Genomic DNA, 15,895 nt, shown 5'->3' on the forward strand with positions numbered 1-15,895 from the left:
TTGTTCCAGATAAAAACAGATGTTAGTTTATTCCATGGCTGGCTCCCCAGCACCCCGGAACTCAGAAGTCTTCATTGAGCTCAATACCACCCATGTAATGTTGTTCTGATCCAGTTATCCCCTCTCTGTCTCCAGGTTGGAAACCCAGGAGAGCCTGGTAACAGAGGGCCAGAGGGTAGCAGAGGGCAGCCTGGCATCGAGGGCCCAGCTGGTACTTCTGGACCACGTGGCATGCAGGGCAACAGGGGCGCACCAGGAATCAGGGGTCACAGGGACCGGCGGTAGGTACCCCCAAACCACCTCCACCCAAAACTTTGAAGACTATATACCTGAACTTACTTACAAACTTACTAACTTACATACTTACTTACTAATTAACTTACGTGCTTACTTATATACCTACAAACTCACTTACATAGTACTTACTTACTTACTTATGTACGTACATACCTACTTACATACTTAGTTACTAACCTACATACATGCTAACTTATTTACATTCTTACTTACTTACAAATGTACTAACTTACTGCTAGGCCTTTCCCTCCTGGACCTTAGGCCATGGACAACAGTTTTCCAGTGTATCCAGCATAACACAACTAGGGCTTACATAATGCATTTCAGAAGCTAAATCTATGTTTATTAAAGCTGTTTTCTCATCATAAACCTTTTGTTATGTTATCCTTCAGGGTAAAGAACCAAGCGATCAACACATCAGACAAGTCTGCATGAGAGTTATGCAAGGTAAGAATATTGCACACTGTCATTCCTTCAGTTTCTTTAAAATCAATGTATCCCACTCTACCTTTAAGTATAAACACTCTGTAATATCCCCAACCTCATTGTTTATACTATAGACCAGGGGTATTCAACTCTGACCCTATGAGGTCCGGAGCCTGCTGCTTTTCTGTCCTACCCAATAATGAATTGTACACAGCCAGTGTCCCAGGTCTAAATCAGTCCCGGATTAGAGGGGAACAATGAAGAAATGCAGTAGAACTGGCTTCGAGGTCCAGAGTTGAGTTTGGGGGATATAGCATATCTGACTTGACAGTTTGAAGAGAGGGAAGCAGAAAAAACCCATCATAAATACGCTTCAACCTTTGTTAGTTTGATGGATAACAGACTCCTGAACCCCAGAAATGCTGAAGTGGCAGCCTGTTTTTTTTGTCTCTCTCCCTGGGCCCTCTTACAGTATCCCACCCCCTCCTCCCACTACCACTACTCTCCTCCTAAACTCATTACTTTTTTATACCCAATGTGCTGAAAAATGTATTTCACCTCCAGAGGACCTGCACTTTTGCTAAAAGCAGAAAAACAAAGACTGGAATTTGGAGTGTAAAATACCAAGCCAAAAGCCTTAGGAGTTTTATGTTGAACTCTTGGCACCATAAATACACATATATATTTTTCAGTTTCTTAAGGATCGTACCCTTTTTTTAAATTTTCACCTCAAATGACCCAAATCTAACTGCCTGTAGCTCAGGACCTGAAGCAAGGATATGCATATTCTTGATAACATTTGAAAATTAACACTTTGAAGTGTGTGGAAATGTGAAATTAATGTAGGAGAATATAAAACAATTAGATCTGGTAAAAGATAATATAATAAAAACAACGTGCATTTTCTATTTATTTTTGTGTTCCATCATCTTTGAAATGCAAGTGAAAGGCCATACATTAAGGTAGGATCCTAGGTGTAATTTAGATTCTGTCCACAAGATGGCAGCAGTGTGTTTGCAAAGTGTCAGACTGATCCAGAGAACAATTACCTCACTACACAATATTTTGCATCAAGTCTGCCAGGAGTTTGCCCAAATGTGCCGAATTGGTCAATTTATACATTTTCAAGTACATAACTATAGAGAACATACAAACATTCTATGGTAATAAAATATTAAAGCTTAACACTCCCAGGAATGTTATACATGATGGATCTAGATCATGATGGATCTCGAGGGCCAAGCGGGGTGGTTGTGGAGCCAGAGACATTAGTGGGGTCAAACTATAGATCCCAGTTCCTACATTTAAATATTTAAAAAATGACACTACATTTTATCTCTGGGACCCTCAGGATGACAAATCAGAGCAAGATTACTGAATGTATGTACATGATTTATACCTTCAGAGGTGAATGTATCAAATCACCAGCCGTGATAAAAGTGTTTTGTTGTTGTGCGCTATCTTCAAACAGTAGCATGGTATGTTTTGTGTGTAATAGCTACTGTAAATTGGACACTGCAGTTAGTTAACAATAATTTAAGCTTTCTGCCCTTATAAGACATGTCTTTGTCCCGGATAGTTGGCTGTTGTATACAATGTTTTCTAGTCACATTATCACATATTGAGCAACAACTGTCCTGGTTAAGGGACACCAATCCCGTAGAGTTGGATGTTTTCCGATAAGTATTTTCACTCTGCTCAATTTACCGAGGCAGACTTGAATGTGTAAGAATAAGGAGGACTACAATTTTTATAACATTTATAAAAAGGCCTTCATTAAAGTTCCATTTTCATCTCAATAACAAATCATTTCTGTGAAAACAATTGAGTACCTTATTGTGATTGTTTTAAATTGAAACGGTCAACAATAAATTTAGCAAAGAGACATTTCTCAAGCAAGAATTTTGCTAACACTGTCTGGGAGTGGTCTAAGTGGGGAGGGGAAACTGAAAACTAGCTGTTATTGGCAGAGAGGTTTGGAATTCTCTTTCTTATTGGTCTATTAACTGATTTATCACCTGGTAATGTCACCAGGCAGGCCAAAACGCCATCCCACCAAAAGAGGCAGAAATCTTAGGCGGTCTTTTCAAACAGCCCCTACACTAAAAGGGAATTATCCTAATTTTCACAATTTCACAGTATTATTCCAATATTAAAGTGTGGAAATATATATAAAACAAAGGAAATCACATTTTGGACTGCACTGGGCCTTTAATACATTTGATTGATTAATTGTTTGCTCATCATTCCCATTCCTCTTGCTCCAACAGAGCAACTAGCCCAGTTGGCTGCCAGTCTAAGGAGGCCGGAGTCTGGAGCAGCGGGCCTGCCTGGTAAGCCAGGGCCTCCTGGTCCTGCCGGACCCCCAGGGGACAGTGGCTTCCCTGGGCAGGCTGGAGCAAGAGGACTGCCTGGCCTCAAAGGACCTCCAGGACTCCTAGGACTCAAAGGACCCAAAGGTGGGGAGAGGATTTTTAATGTTACTGTTATTTGAACATTTGAAAGCAAAATTCAGCTCATGTACCCAAAGGAGTTTTAGAATAACCCTTGTAATTAACATGCTGTGTGGTGCAGGTGAATTGGGCGACAGAGGAGACCGAGGTCCCACGGTGCGAGGGGCCAAGGGCCAGCCAGGACCTCCCGGTCTACCAGGTGAGTGACATCGACCTTGATCCCCATGGAGAAGTGAACCATCAGTAGCTTACTTTTTCTTTATGTTCTAATCCTAGTCTTGGTCTTGGTTGTAGATATCCTAGTCTTGGTCTTGGTTGTAGATATTCTAGTCTTGGTCTTGGAGGTTGTAGATATGCTAGTCTTGGTCTTGGTTGTAGATATCCTAGTCTTGGTCTTGGTTGTAGATATTCTAGTCTTGGTCTTGGAGGTTGTAGATATGCTAGTCTTGGTCTTGGTTGTAGATATCCTAGTCTTGGTCTTGGTTGTAGATATTCTAGTCTTGGTCTTGGAGGTTGTATATATGCTAGTCTTGGTCTTGGAGGTTGTAGATATTCTAGTCTTGGTCTTGGTTGTAGATATTCTAGTCTTGGTCTTGGAGGTTGTAGATATTCTAGTCTTGGTCTTGGTTGTAGATATTCTAGTCTTGGTCTTGGAGGTGGTAGATATTCTAGTCTTGGTCTTGGTTGTAGATATTCTAGTCTTGGTCTTGGAGGTTGTAGATATTCTAGTCTTGGTCTTGGTTGTAGATATTCTAGTCTTGGTCTTGGAGGTTGTAGATATTCTAGTCTTGGTCTTGGAGGTTGTAGATATTCTAGTCTTGGTCTTGGAGGTTGTAGATATTCTAGTCTTGGTCTTGGAGGTTGTAGATATTCTAGTCTTGGTCTTGGTTGTAGATATTCTAGTCTTGGTCTTGGTTGTAGATATTCTAGTCTTGGTCTTGGTTGTAGATGTTCTAGTCTTGGTCTTGGAGGTTGTAGATATTCTAGTCTTGGTCTTGGTTGTAGATATTCTAGTCTTGGTCTTGGTTGTAGATATTCTAGTCTTGGAGGTTGTAGATATTCTAGTCTTGGAGGTTGTAGATATTCTAGTCTTGGTCTTGGTTGTAGATATTATAGTCTTGGAGGTTGTAGATATTCTAGTCTTGGAGGTTGTAGATATTCTAGTCTTGCTCTTGGTTGTAGATATTCTAGTCTTGGAGGTTGTAGATATTCTAGTCTTGGAGGTTGTAGATATTCTAGTCTTGCTCTTGGTTGTAGATATTCTAGTCTTGGAGGTTGTAGATATTCTAGTCTTGGAGGTTGTAGATATTCTAGTCTTGGTCTTGGAGGTTGTAGATAGTCTAGTCTTGGTCTTGGAGGTTGTAGATATTCTAGTCTTGGTCTTGGAGGTTGTAGATATTCTAGTCTTGCTCTTGGTTGTAGATATTCTAGTCTTGGAGGTTGTAGATATTCTAGTCTTGGAGGTTGTAGATATTCTAGTCTTGGTCTTGGAGGTTGTAGATAGTCTAGTCTTGGTCTTGGAGGTTGTAGATATTCTAGTCTTGGTCTTGGAGGTTGTAGATATTCTAGTCTTGCTCTTGGTTGTAGATATTCTAGTCTTGGAGGTTGTAGATATTCTAGTCTTGGAGGTTGTAGATATTCTAGTCTTGGTCTTGGAGGTTGTAGATAGTCTAGTCTTGGTCTTGGAGGTTGTAGATATTCTAGTCTTGGTCTTGGAGGTTGTAGATATTCTAGTCTTGGTCTTGGAGGTTGTAGATATTCTAGTCTTGCTCTTGGTTGTAGATATTCTAGTCTTGGAGGTTGTAGATATTCTAGTCTTGGAGGTTGTAGATATTCTAGTCTTGGTCTTGGAGGTTGTAGATAGTCTAGTCTTGGTCTTGGAGGTTGTAGATATTCTAGTCTTGGTCTTGGAGGTTGTAGATATTCTAGTCTTGGTCTTGGAGGTTGTAGATATTCTAGTCTTGGTCTTGGAGGTTGTAGATATTCTAGTCTTGGTCTTGGAGGTTGTAGATATTCTAGTCTTGGTCTTGGTTGTAGATATTCTAGTCTTGGTCTTGGAGGTTGTAGATATTCTAGTCTTGGTCTTGGAGGTTGTAGATATTCTAGTCTTGGTCTTGGTTGTAGATATTCTTGGTCTTGGAGGTTGTAGATATTCTAGTCTTGGTCTTGGTTGTAGATATTCTAGTCTTGGTCTTGGAGGTTGTAGATATTCTAGTCTTGGTCTTGGAGGTTGTAGATATTCTAGTCTTGGTCTTGGAGGTTGTAGATATTCTAGTCTTGGTCTTGGAGGTTGTAGATATTCTAGTCTTGCTCTTGGTTGTAGATATTCTAGTCTTGGTCTTGGAGATTGTAGATATTCTAGTCTTGGTCTTGGAGGTTGTAGATATTCTAGTCTTGGTCTTGGAGGTTGTAGATATTCTAGTCTTGGTCTTGGAGGTTGTAGATATTCTAGTCTTGGTCTTGGAGGTTGTAGATATTCTAGTCTTGGTCTTGGAGGTTGTAGATATTCTAGTCTTGGTCTTGGAGGTTGTAGATATTCTAGTCTTGGTCTTGGAGGTTGTAGATATTCTAGTCTTGGTCTTGGAGGTTGTAGATATTCTAGTCTTGGTCTTGGAGGTTGTAGATATTCTAGTCTTGGTCTTGGAGGTTGTAGATATTCTAGTCTTGGTCTTGGAGGTTGTAGATATTCTAGTCTTGGTCTTGGAGGTTGTAGATATTCTAGTCTTGGTCTTGGTTGTAGATATTCTAGTCTTGGTCTTGGAGGTTGTAGATATTCTAGTCTTGGAGGTGGTAGATATTCTAGTCTTGGTCTTGGAGGTTGTAGATATTCTAGTCTTGGTCTTGGAGGTTGTAGATATTCTAGTCTTGGTCTCTAGTCTTGGAGGTTGTAGATATTCTAGTCTTGGTCTTGGAGGTTGTAGATATTCTAGTCTTGGTCTTGGAGGTTGTAGATATTCTAGTCTTGGTCTTGGAGGTTGTAGATATTCTATTCTTGGTCTTGGAGGTTGTAGATATTCTAGTCTTGCTCTTGGTTGTAGATATTCTAGTCTTGGTCTTGGAGGTTGTAGATATTCTAGTCTTGGTCTTGGTTGTAGATATTCTAGTCTTGGTCTTGGAGGTTGTAGATATTCTAGTCTTGGTCTTGGAGGTTGTAGATATTCTAGTCTTGGTCTTGGTTGTAGATATTCTAGTCTTGGTCTTGGAGGTTGTAGATATTCTAGTCTTGGTCTTGGAGGTTGTAGATGTTCTAGTCTTGGTCTTGGAGGTTGTAGATATTCTAGTCTTGGTCTTGGAGGTTGTAGATATTCTAGTCTTGGTCTTGGTTGTAGATATTCTAGTCTTGGTCTTGGAGGTTGTAGATATTCTAGTCTTGGTCTTGGAGGTTGTAGATATTCTAGTCTTGGTCTTGGAGGTTGTAGATATTCTAGTCTTGGTCTTGGAGGTTGTAGATATTCTAGTCTTGGTCTTGGAGGTTGTAGATATTCTAGTCTTGCTCTTGGTTGTAGATATTCTAGTCTTGGTCTTGGAGGTTGTAGATATTCTAGTCTTGGTCTTGGAGGTTGTAGATATTCTAGTCTTGGTCTTAGAGGTTGTAGATATTCTAGTCTTGGTCTTGGAGGTTGTAGATATTCTAGTCTTGGAGGTTGTAGATATTCTAGTCTTGGTCTTGGAGGTTGTAGATATTCTAGTCTTGGTCTTGGAGGTTGTAGATATTCTAGTCTTGGTCTTGGAGGTTGTAGGTCTTGGTCTTGGTTGTAGATATTCTAGTCTTGGAGGTTGTAGATATTCTAGTCTTGGTCTTGGAGGTTGTAGATATTCTAGTCTTGGTCTTGGAGGTTGTAGATATTCTAGTCTTGGTCTTGGAGGTTGTAGATATTCTAGTCTTGGTCTTGGAGGTTGTAGATATTCTAGTCTTGGTCTTGGTTGTAGATATTCTTGCTCTTGGTTGTAGATATTCTAGTCTTGGTCTTGGTTGTAGATATTCTAGTCTTGTCTTGGTTGTAGATATTCTAGTCTTGGTCTTGGAGGTTGTAGATATTCTAGTCTTGGTCTTGGAGGTTGTAGATATTCTAGTCTTGGTCTTGGAGGTTGTAGATATTCTAGTCTTGGTCTTGGAGGTTGTAGATATTCTAGTCTTGGTCTTGGAGGTTGTAGATATTCTAGTCTTGGTCTTGGAGGTTGTAGATATTCTAGTCTTGGTCTTGGAGGTTGTAGATATTCTAGTCTTGGTCTTGGAGGTTGTAGATATTCTAGTCTTGGTCTTGGAGGTTGTAGATATTCTAGTCTTGGTCTTGGAGGTTGTAGATATTCTAGTCTTGGTCTTGGAGGTTGTAGATATTCTAGTCTTGGTCTTGGAGGTTGTAGATATTCTAGTCTTGGTCTTGGAGGTTGTAGATATTCTAGTCTTGGTCTTGGAGGTTGTAGATATTCTAGTCTTGGTCTTGGAGGTTGTAGATATTCTAGTCTTGGTCTTGGAGGTTGTAGATATTCTAGTCTTGGTCTTGGAGGTTGTAGATATTCTAGTCTTGGTCTTGGAGGTTGTAGATATTCTAGTCTTGGTCTTGGAGGTTGTAGATATTCTAGTCTTGGTCTTGGAGGTTGTAGATATTCTAGTCTTGGTCTTGGTTGTAGATATTCTAGTCTTGGTCTTGGAGGTTGTAGATATTCTAGTCTTGGAGGTCTTCTTGGTCTTGGAGGTTGTAGATATTCTAGTCTTGGTCTTGGAGGTTGTAGATATTCTAGTCTTGGTCTTGGAGGTTGTAGATATTCTAGTCTTGGAGGTTGTAGATATTCTAGTCTTGGTCTTGGAGGTTGTAGATATTCTAGTCTTGGTCTTGGAGGTTGTAGATATTCTAGTCTTGGTCTGGAGGTTGTAGATATTCTATTCTTGGTCTTGGAGGTTGTAGATATTCTAGTCTTGCTCTTGGTTGTAGATATTCTAGTCTTGGTCTTGGAGGTTGTAGATATTCTAGTCTTGGTCTTGGTTGTAGATATTCTAGTCTTGGTCTTGGAGGTTGTAGATATTCTAGTCTTGGTCTTGGAGGTTGTAGATATTCTAGTCTTGGTCTTGGTTGTAGATATTCTAGTCTTGGTCTTGGAGATATTCTAGTTTGTAGATATTCTAGTCTTGGTCTTGGAGGTTGTAGATATTCTAGTCTTGGTCTTGGAGGTTGTAGATATTCTAGTCTTGGTCTTGGAGGTTGTAGATATTCTAGTCTTGGTCTTGGTTGTAGATATTCTAGTCTTGGTCTTGGAGGTTGTAGATATTCTAGTCTTGGTCTTGGAGGTTGTAGATATTCTAGTCTTGGTCTTGGAGGTTGTAGATATTCTAGTCTTGGTCTTGGAGGTTGTAGATATTCTAGTCTTGGTCTTGGAGGTTGTAGATATTCTAGTCTTGGTCTTGGTTGTAGATATTCTAGTCTTGGTCTTGGAGGTTGTAGATATTCTAGTCTTGGTCTTGGAGGTTGTAGATATTCTAGTCTTGGTCTTAGAGGTTGTAGATATTCTAGTCTTGGTCTTGGAGGTTGTAGATATTCTAGTCTTGGAGGTTGTAGATAGTCTAGTCTTGGTCTTGGAGGTTGTAGATATTCTAGTCTTGGTCTTGGAGGTTGTAGATATTCTAGTCTTGGTCTTGGAGGTTGTAGATATTCTAGTCTTGGTCTTGGTTGTAGATATTCTAGTCTTGGAGGTTGTAGATAGTCTAGTCTTGGTCTTGGAGGTTGTAGATATTCTAGTCTTGGTCTTGGAGGTTGTAGATATTCTAGTCTTGGTCTTGGAGGTTGTAGATATTCTAGTCTTGGTCTTGGTTGTAGATATTCTAGTCTTGGTCTTGGAGGTTGTAGATATTCTAGTCTTGGTCTTGGTTGTAGATATTCTAGTCTTGGTCTTGGAGGTTGTAGATATTCTAGTCTTGGTCTTGGGTTGTAGATATTCTAGTCTTGGTCTTGGAGGTTGTAGATATTCTAGTCTTGGTCTTGGAGGTTGTAGATATTCTAGTCTTGGTCTTGGAGGTTGTAGATATTCTAGTCTTGGTCTTGGAGGTTGTAGATATTCTAGTCTTGGTCTTGGAGGTTGTAGATATTCTAGTCTTGGTCTTGGAGAGATATTCTAGTCTTGGTCTTGGAGGTTGTAGATATTCTAGTCTTGGTCTTGGAGGTTGTAGATATTCTAGTCTTGGTCTTGGAGTTGTAGATATTCTAGTCTTGGTCTTGGGTTGTAGATATTCTAGTCTTGGTCTTGGTTGTAGATATTCTAGTCTTGGTCTTGGAGGTTGTAGATATTCTAGTCTTGGTCTTGGAGGTTGTAGATATTCTAGTCTTGGTCTTGGAGGTTGTAGATATTCTAGTCTTGGTCTTGGAGGTTGTAGATATTCTAGTCTTGGTCTTGGAGGTTGTAGATATTCTAGTCTTGGTCTTGGAGGTTGTAGATATTCTAGGGTTGTAGATATTCTAGTCTTGGTCTTGGAGGTTGTAGATATTCTAGTCTTGGAGGTTGTAGATATTCTAGTCTTGGTCTTGGAGGTTGTAGATATTCTAGTCTTGGTCTTGGAGGTTGTAGATATTCTAGTCTTGGTCTTGGAGGTTGTAGATATTCTAGTCTTGGTCTTGGAGGTTGTAGATATTCTAGTCTTGGTCTTGGAGGTTGTAGATATTCTAGTCTTGGTCTTGGAGGTTGTAGATATTCTAGTCTTGGTCTTGGAGGTTGTAGATATTCTAGTCTTGGTCTTGGAGGTTGTAGATATTCTAGTCTTGGTCTTGGTTGTAGATATTCTAGTCTTGGTCTTGGAGGTTGTAGATATTCTAGTCTTGGTCTTGGAGGTTGTAGATATTCTAGTCTTGGTCTTGAGGTTGTAGATATTCTAGTCTTGGTCTTGGAGGTTGTAGATATTCTAGTCTTGGTCTTGGAGGTTGTCTTGGTCTTGGAGGTTGTAGATATTCTAGTCTTGGTCTTGGAGGTGGAGGTTGTAGATATTCTAGTCTTGGTCTTGAGGTTGTAGATATTCTAGTCTTGGTCTTGGTTGTAGATATTCTAGTCTTGGTCTTGGAGGTTGTAGATATTCTAGTCTTGGTCTTGGAGGTTGTAGATATTCTAGTCTTGGTCTTGGGTTGTAGATATTCTAGTCTTGGTCTTGGAGGTTGTAGATATTCTAGTCTTGGTCTTGGTTGTAGATATTCTAGTCTTGGTCTTGGAGGTTGTAGATATTCTAGTCTTGGTCTTGGAGGTTGTAGATATTCTAGTCTTGGTCTTGGTTGTAGATATTCTAGTCTTGGTCTTGGAGGTTGTAGATATTCTAGTCTTGGTCTTGGAGGTTGTAGATATTCTAGTCTTGGTCTTGGAGGTTGTAGATATTCTAGTCTTGGTCTTGGAGGTTGTAGATATTCTAGTCTTGGTCTTGGTTGTAGATATTCTAGTCTTGGTCTTGGAGGTTGTAGATATTCTAGTCTTGGTCTTGGAGGTTGTAGATATTCTAGTCTTGGTCTTGGAGGTTGTAGATATTCTAGTCTTGGTCTTGGAGGTTGTAGATATTCTAGTCTTGGTCTTGGAGGTTGTAGATATTCTAGTCTTGCTCTTGGTTGTAGATATTCTAGTCTTGGTCTTGGAGGTTGTAGATATTCTAGTCTTGGTCTTGGAGGTTGTAGATATTCTAGTCTTGGAGGTTGTAGATATTCTAGTCTTGGTCTTGGAGGTTGTAGATATTCTAGTCTTGGAGGTTGTAGATAGTCTAGTCTTGGTCTTGGAGGTTGTAGATATTCTAGTCTTGGTCTTGGAGGTTGTAGATAGTCTAGTCTTGGTCTTGGAGGTTGTAGATATTCTAGTCTTGGTCTTGGTTGTAGATATTCTAGTCTTGGAGGTTGTAGATATTCTAGTCTTGGTCTTGGAGGTTGTAGATATTCTAGTCTTGGTCTTGGAGGTTGTAGATATTCTAGTCTTGGTCTTGGAGGTTGTAGATATTCTAGTCTTGGTCTTGGTTGTAGATATTCTAGTCTTGGTCTTGGTTGTAGATATTCTAGTCTTGGTCTTGGTTGTAGATATTCTAGTCTTGGTCTTGGAGGTTGTAGATATTCTAGTCTTGGTCTTGGTTGTAGATATTCTAGTCTTGGTCTTGGTTGTAGATATTCTAGTCTTGGTCTTGGTTGTAGATATTCTAGTCTTGGTCTTGGAGGTTGTAGATATTCTAGTCTTGGTCTTGGAGGTTGTAGATATTCTAGTCTTGGTCTTGGAGGTTGTAGATATTCTAGTCTTGGTCTTGGAGGTTGTAGATATTCTAGTCTTGGTCTTGGAGGTTGTAGATATTCTAGTCTTGGTCTTGGAGGTTTGGTCTTGGTTGTAGATATTCTAGTCTTGGTCTTGGAGATTGTCTTGGAGATATTCTAGTCTTGGTCTTGGAGGTTGTAGATATTCTAGTCTTGGTCTTGGTTGTAGATATTCTAGTCTTGGTCTTGGAGGTTGTAGATATTCTAGTCTTGGTCTTGGAGGTTGTAGATATTCTAGTCTTGGTCTTCTTGGTTTGGAGGTTGTAGATATTCTAGTCTTGGTCTTGGTCTTGGAGGTTGTAGATATTCTAGTCTTGGTCTTGGAGGTTGTAGATATTCTAGTCTTGGTCTTGGAGGTTGTAGATATTCTAGTCTTGGTCTTGGTGGATATTCTAGTCTTGGAGGTTGTAGATATTCTAGTCTTGGTCTTGGAGGTTGTAGATATTCTAGTCTTGGTCTTGGAGGTTGTAGATATTCTAGTCTTGGTCTTGGAGGTTGTAGATATTCTAGTCTTGGTCTTGGAGGTTGTAGATATTCTAGTCTTGGTCTTGGAGGTTGTAGATATTCTAGTCTTGGTCTTGGAGTTGTAGATATTCTAGTCTTGGTCTTGGAGGTTGTAGATATTCTAGTCTTGCTCTTGGTTGTAGATATTCTAGTCTTGGTCTTGGAGGTTGTAGATATTCTAGTCTTGGTCTTGGAGGTTGTAGATATTCTAGTCTTGGTCTTGGAGGTTGTAGATATTCTAGTCTTGGTCTTGGAGGTTGTAGATATTCTAGTCTTGGTCTTGGAGGTTTGTAGTATATTCTAGTCTTGGTCTTCTTAATAGCACTGTCTTGGTCAAATGTTCTACTTGATATGATTGTGATGTGTTGTTGTCTCACCTAGCTATCTTAATGCACTAATTGTAAGTCACTCTGGATAAGAGTGTTTGCTGAATGATTCTAAAATGTAAAATGTTCACATTTTCTTGGAGAATGTTTTATTCTTGGTCTTGGCGGTATTAGATGTTCTAGTCTTGGTCTTGGCGGTATTAGATGTTCTATTCTTGGTCTTGGAGTTTCTAAATGTTCTAGTCTTGGTCTTGGAGTTTCTAAATGTTCTAGTCTTGGTCTTGGAGTTTCTAAATGTTCTAGTCTTGGTCTTGGAGTTTCTAAATGTTCTAATCTTGGTCTTGGCGGTATTAGATGTTCTAGTCTTGGTATTGGCGGAATTAGATGTTCTAGTCTTGGTCTTGAAGTTTCTAAATGTTCTATTCTTGGTCTTGGAGTTTCTAAATGTTCTATTCTTGGTCTTGGAGTTTCTAAATGTTCTAGTCTTGGTCTTGGAGTTTCTAAATGTTCTAGTCTTGGTCTTGGAGTTTCTAAATGTTCTAGTCTTGGAGGTGTAGATATTCTAGTCTTGAGGTGAGTTGAACAAGGAAAGAGTTTGCTAACATACTGTATTCCATTTGGTTTTGTGTTTGGCTGCAACCGTTCGTTATCATTAGCAAAAGGTCTGAGAACACAAGTGTCTGTTTTAGGTCTAAACTGCTTTATAAAAATAATCAAGTGGCCATGTAGACTTTACACAATATTTAGTAGGAATAGCTAAGTCATTTCAGTTTGAATATTGTGGCTAAAAAGTTGCAGTAATCCTTTTTAAAAAGTAGCTGTTTGTAATGTTTCACCATAACATTTTGGAATGTTCATTCAAGTCATTCAACTGTAATTGTTACTCTGGTAACATGTTTGCCACAAGCAGAAGCCTTATTGATCTCGCCTTTGGACTTAGAGTCTCTAGAATGTTCTACTTTTGAGTCCTTGAGGTTCTAGTCTTGAGTCTTTGAGGTTCTGTATGTTCTACTTTGGTGTAAGATGGTTTAGCTAACTCTTCTCGAACTCTAACTCTACAGGTGAGCCCGGAAAGCCTGGTTACGGCCAGGAGGGACGTGACGGCGAGAGAGGACCTCCAGGTGTTCCTGGCCAGGCTGGTGTACCTGGGCCTCCTGGTAATGCTGGCCCCAATGGCTACTGCGACCCATCGTCCTGCAACCTCAGACCGGGGGACATTGACACCAGCATCAAGGGCCCGGAGGGAACTAGAAACTAGAGCCACCACCCAGTGGAGGCTGGTGTCACTTTAAATCTGAGGACTGGATCTAATGGCTATAATGGAATGAATGGAAAAGTTTCAAACACCTTGGATTCTGTTCCATTTATTCCATTAGAGCCATCACTATGACCTATCCCCCCTTCACCAGCTTCCACTGCCCAACACCCAGAGAGGGGTAGAGACAGAGACAGAGACTAAGATGGCAGATGGACAGTTCTCCCACCCCAACCCTGGGAGCACACAACATCCTCACAGCCTCTCTACTCTGAAGGCTGTTGCTGTTGAGTCCATTCTAACGTATCTGCAGTGTTTTGTGAGAGTGTTCTGTGCTAGCCAGATCTCTATCGGATATGAAGGAGTCTTCCACTTCCACAAATGCGAAACAAAACTAAGTATTTTGTTGCAAAACAATAATAATCCTGAACCTGTTTGGACGTGTAACAGTTTTTTACATGACAGATTTTCTTTTTCTTTTGTTGTTTTCAGAAATGGGTGCTCTATTTTAAGATATTAATGTTTTGAAGACGATATTTGTTTTTATTCCACCGTCCCTGTAAACCTAGATGTCCTTAATAACCACCAGAGCATCACCTGTCCTTAATAACCACCAGACAATTCACCTGTCCTTAATAACCACCAGACCATCACCTGTCCTTAATAACCACCAGAGCATCACCTGTCCTTAATAACCACCAGACAATCCTCCTGTCCTTAATAACCACCAGACAATGTACCTGTCCTTAATAACCACCAGACCATCACCTGTCCTTAATAACCACCAGAGCATCACCTGTCCTTAATAACCACCAGACAAAACCCTGTCCTTAATAACCACCAGACAAATCACCTGTCCTTAATAACCACCAGACAATTCACCTGTCCTTAATAACCACCAGACAAATACCCTGTCCTTAATAACCACCAGACAATGTACCTGTCCTTAATAACCACCAGACCATCACCTGTCCTTAATAACCACCAGAGCATCATCTGTCCTTAATAACCACCAGACAAACTACCTGTCCTTAATAACCACCAGACAAACTACCTGTCCTTAATAACCACCAGACAAAACCCTGTCCTTAATAACCACCAGACAAATCACCTGTCCTTAATAACCACCAGACAAATACCCTGTCCTTAATAACCACCAGACAAATCACCTGTCCTTAATAACCACCAGACAATTCACCTGTCCTTAATAACCACCAGACAAATACCCTGTCCTTAATAACCACCAGACAAATCACCTGACAAATCACCTGTCCTTAATAACCACCAGACAAATCACCTGTCCTTAATAACCACCAGATATCACCTGTCCTTAATAACCAACAGACAATTCACCTGTCCTTAATAACCACCAGACAAATCACCTGTCCTTAATAACCACCAGACATTCACCTGTCCTTAGTAACCACCAGACAACCACCTGTCCTTAATAACCACCAGACAAAAGATACCTGTCCTTATTAACCACCAGACATTCACCTATCCTTATTAACCACCAGACATTCACCTGTCCTTATTAACCACCAGACATTCACCTGTCCTTATTAACCACCAGACATTCACCTGTCCTTAATAACCACCAGACAAAAGATACCTGTCCTTATTAACCACCAGACATTCACCTATCCTTATTAACCACCAGACATTCACCTGTCTTTATTAACCACCAGACATTCACCTGTCCTTATTAACCACCAGACATTCACCTGTCCTTATTAACCATCTGGCTGTATTTGTTCCCTTTCCTCCTTTCATCTCACTGAAACAGCTGTATACTGTAGCCAACATGTTGATTTCAGCAGCGGCTCCATCCACATCAAATCACGCTAATTCCTCCCCAATAAAGTAAAACCATAAAGCAATACCAGGATTGCCTTTAGCCCCAAGTGTATTTTTTTTTGTATATGTAATGTACTGCATCATGTTCTATATTGAAGTATCATATACCAAAGATAGACCTGGTGTAAAACAGAGATATCAGTTTGTAGAGAAAGTACCTGGGGTATTTCCAGCCCCTGCTTTCCTTCTAGAAACATAAATAAAGAGATAGAAGATAGGACTGACACCAAGCCACACTGACTGACAGACCTTCCATATGCGCTGTACATCTCTGTAAATTCTTTGCAATTGTGGTTCATTATATTTCCTACAAAAATAACTATCCTAATGATTGAATGTGAGGTTTGTTCTCATTGTACAGTGTGAGGAGGATTCTGAGAGATAATTATTTTGAAAATAAATGTAATATTCCCTTCATAGTATTCTGTTCACTGTTGAGTACCATGTCACCCATAGAAATGAAGTCACTAGAATGGAACATTCCCTTCACAGTGTTCTGTTCACTGTTGAGTACCATGTCAC

The 15,895-nt window shown here is 40.1% G+C and overlaps 1 protein-coding gene across 1 annotated transcript in view; it reads left to right on the forward strand.

Annotated features, from left to right (window-relative positions):
• LOC124020694 (collagen alpha-1(IX) chain-like) overlaps window positions 1–14,769 on the forward strand; it is a 53,060-nt gene extending 38,291 nt beyond the window's left edge. Inside the window, 6 exon segments of the mRNA XM_046335943.1 lie at window positions 136–259; window positions 262–281; window positions 690–744; window positions 2,994–3,182; window positions 3,298–3,375; window positions 13,323–14,769. Coding sequence (XP_046191899.1) covers window positions 136–259; window positions 262–281; window positions 690–744; window positions 2,994–3,182; window positions 3,298–3,375; window positions 13,323–13,519 — 663 coding nt within the window. The 3' untranslated portion in view covers window positions 13,520–14,769.
• Window positions 14,770–15,895: the final 1,126 nt, after the last annotated feature.

Source organism: Oncorhynchus gorbuscha, unplaced genomic scaffold, assembly GCF_021184085.1.
Source record: "Oncorhynchus gorbuscha isolate QuinsamMale2020 ecotype Even-year unplaced genomic scaffold, OgorEven_v1.0 Un_scaffold_877, whole genome shotgun sequence".
Lineage (NCBI taxonomy): Eukaryota > Metazoa > Chordata > Actinopteri > Salmoniformes > Salmonidae > Oncorhynchus > Oncorhynchus gorbuscha.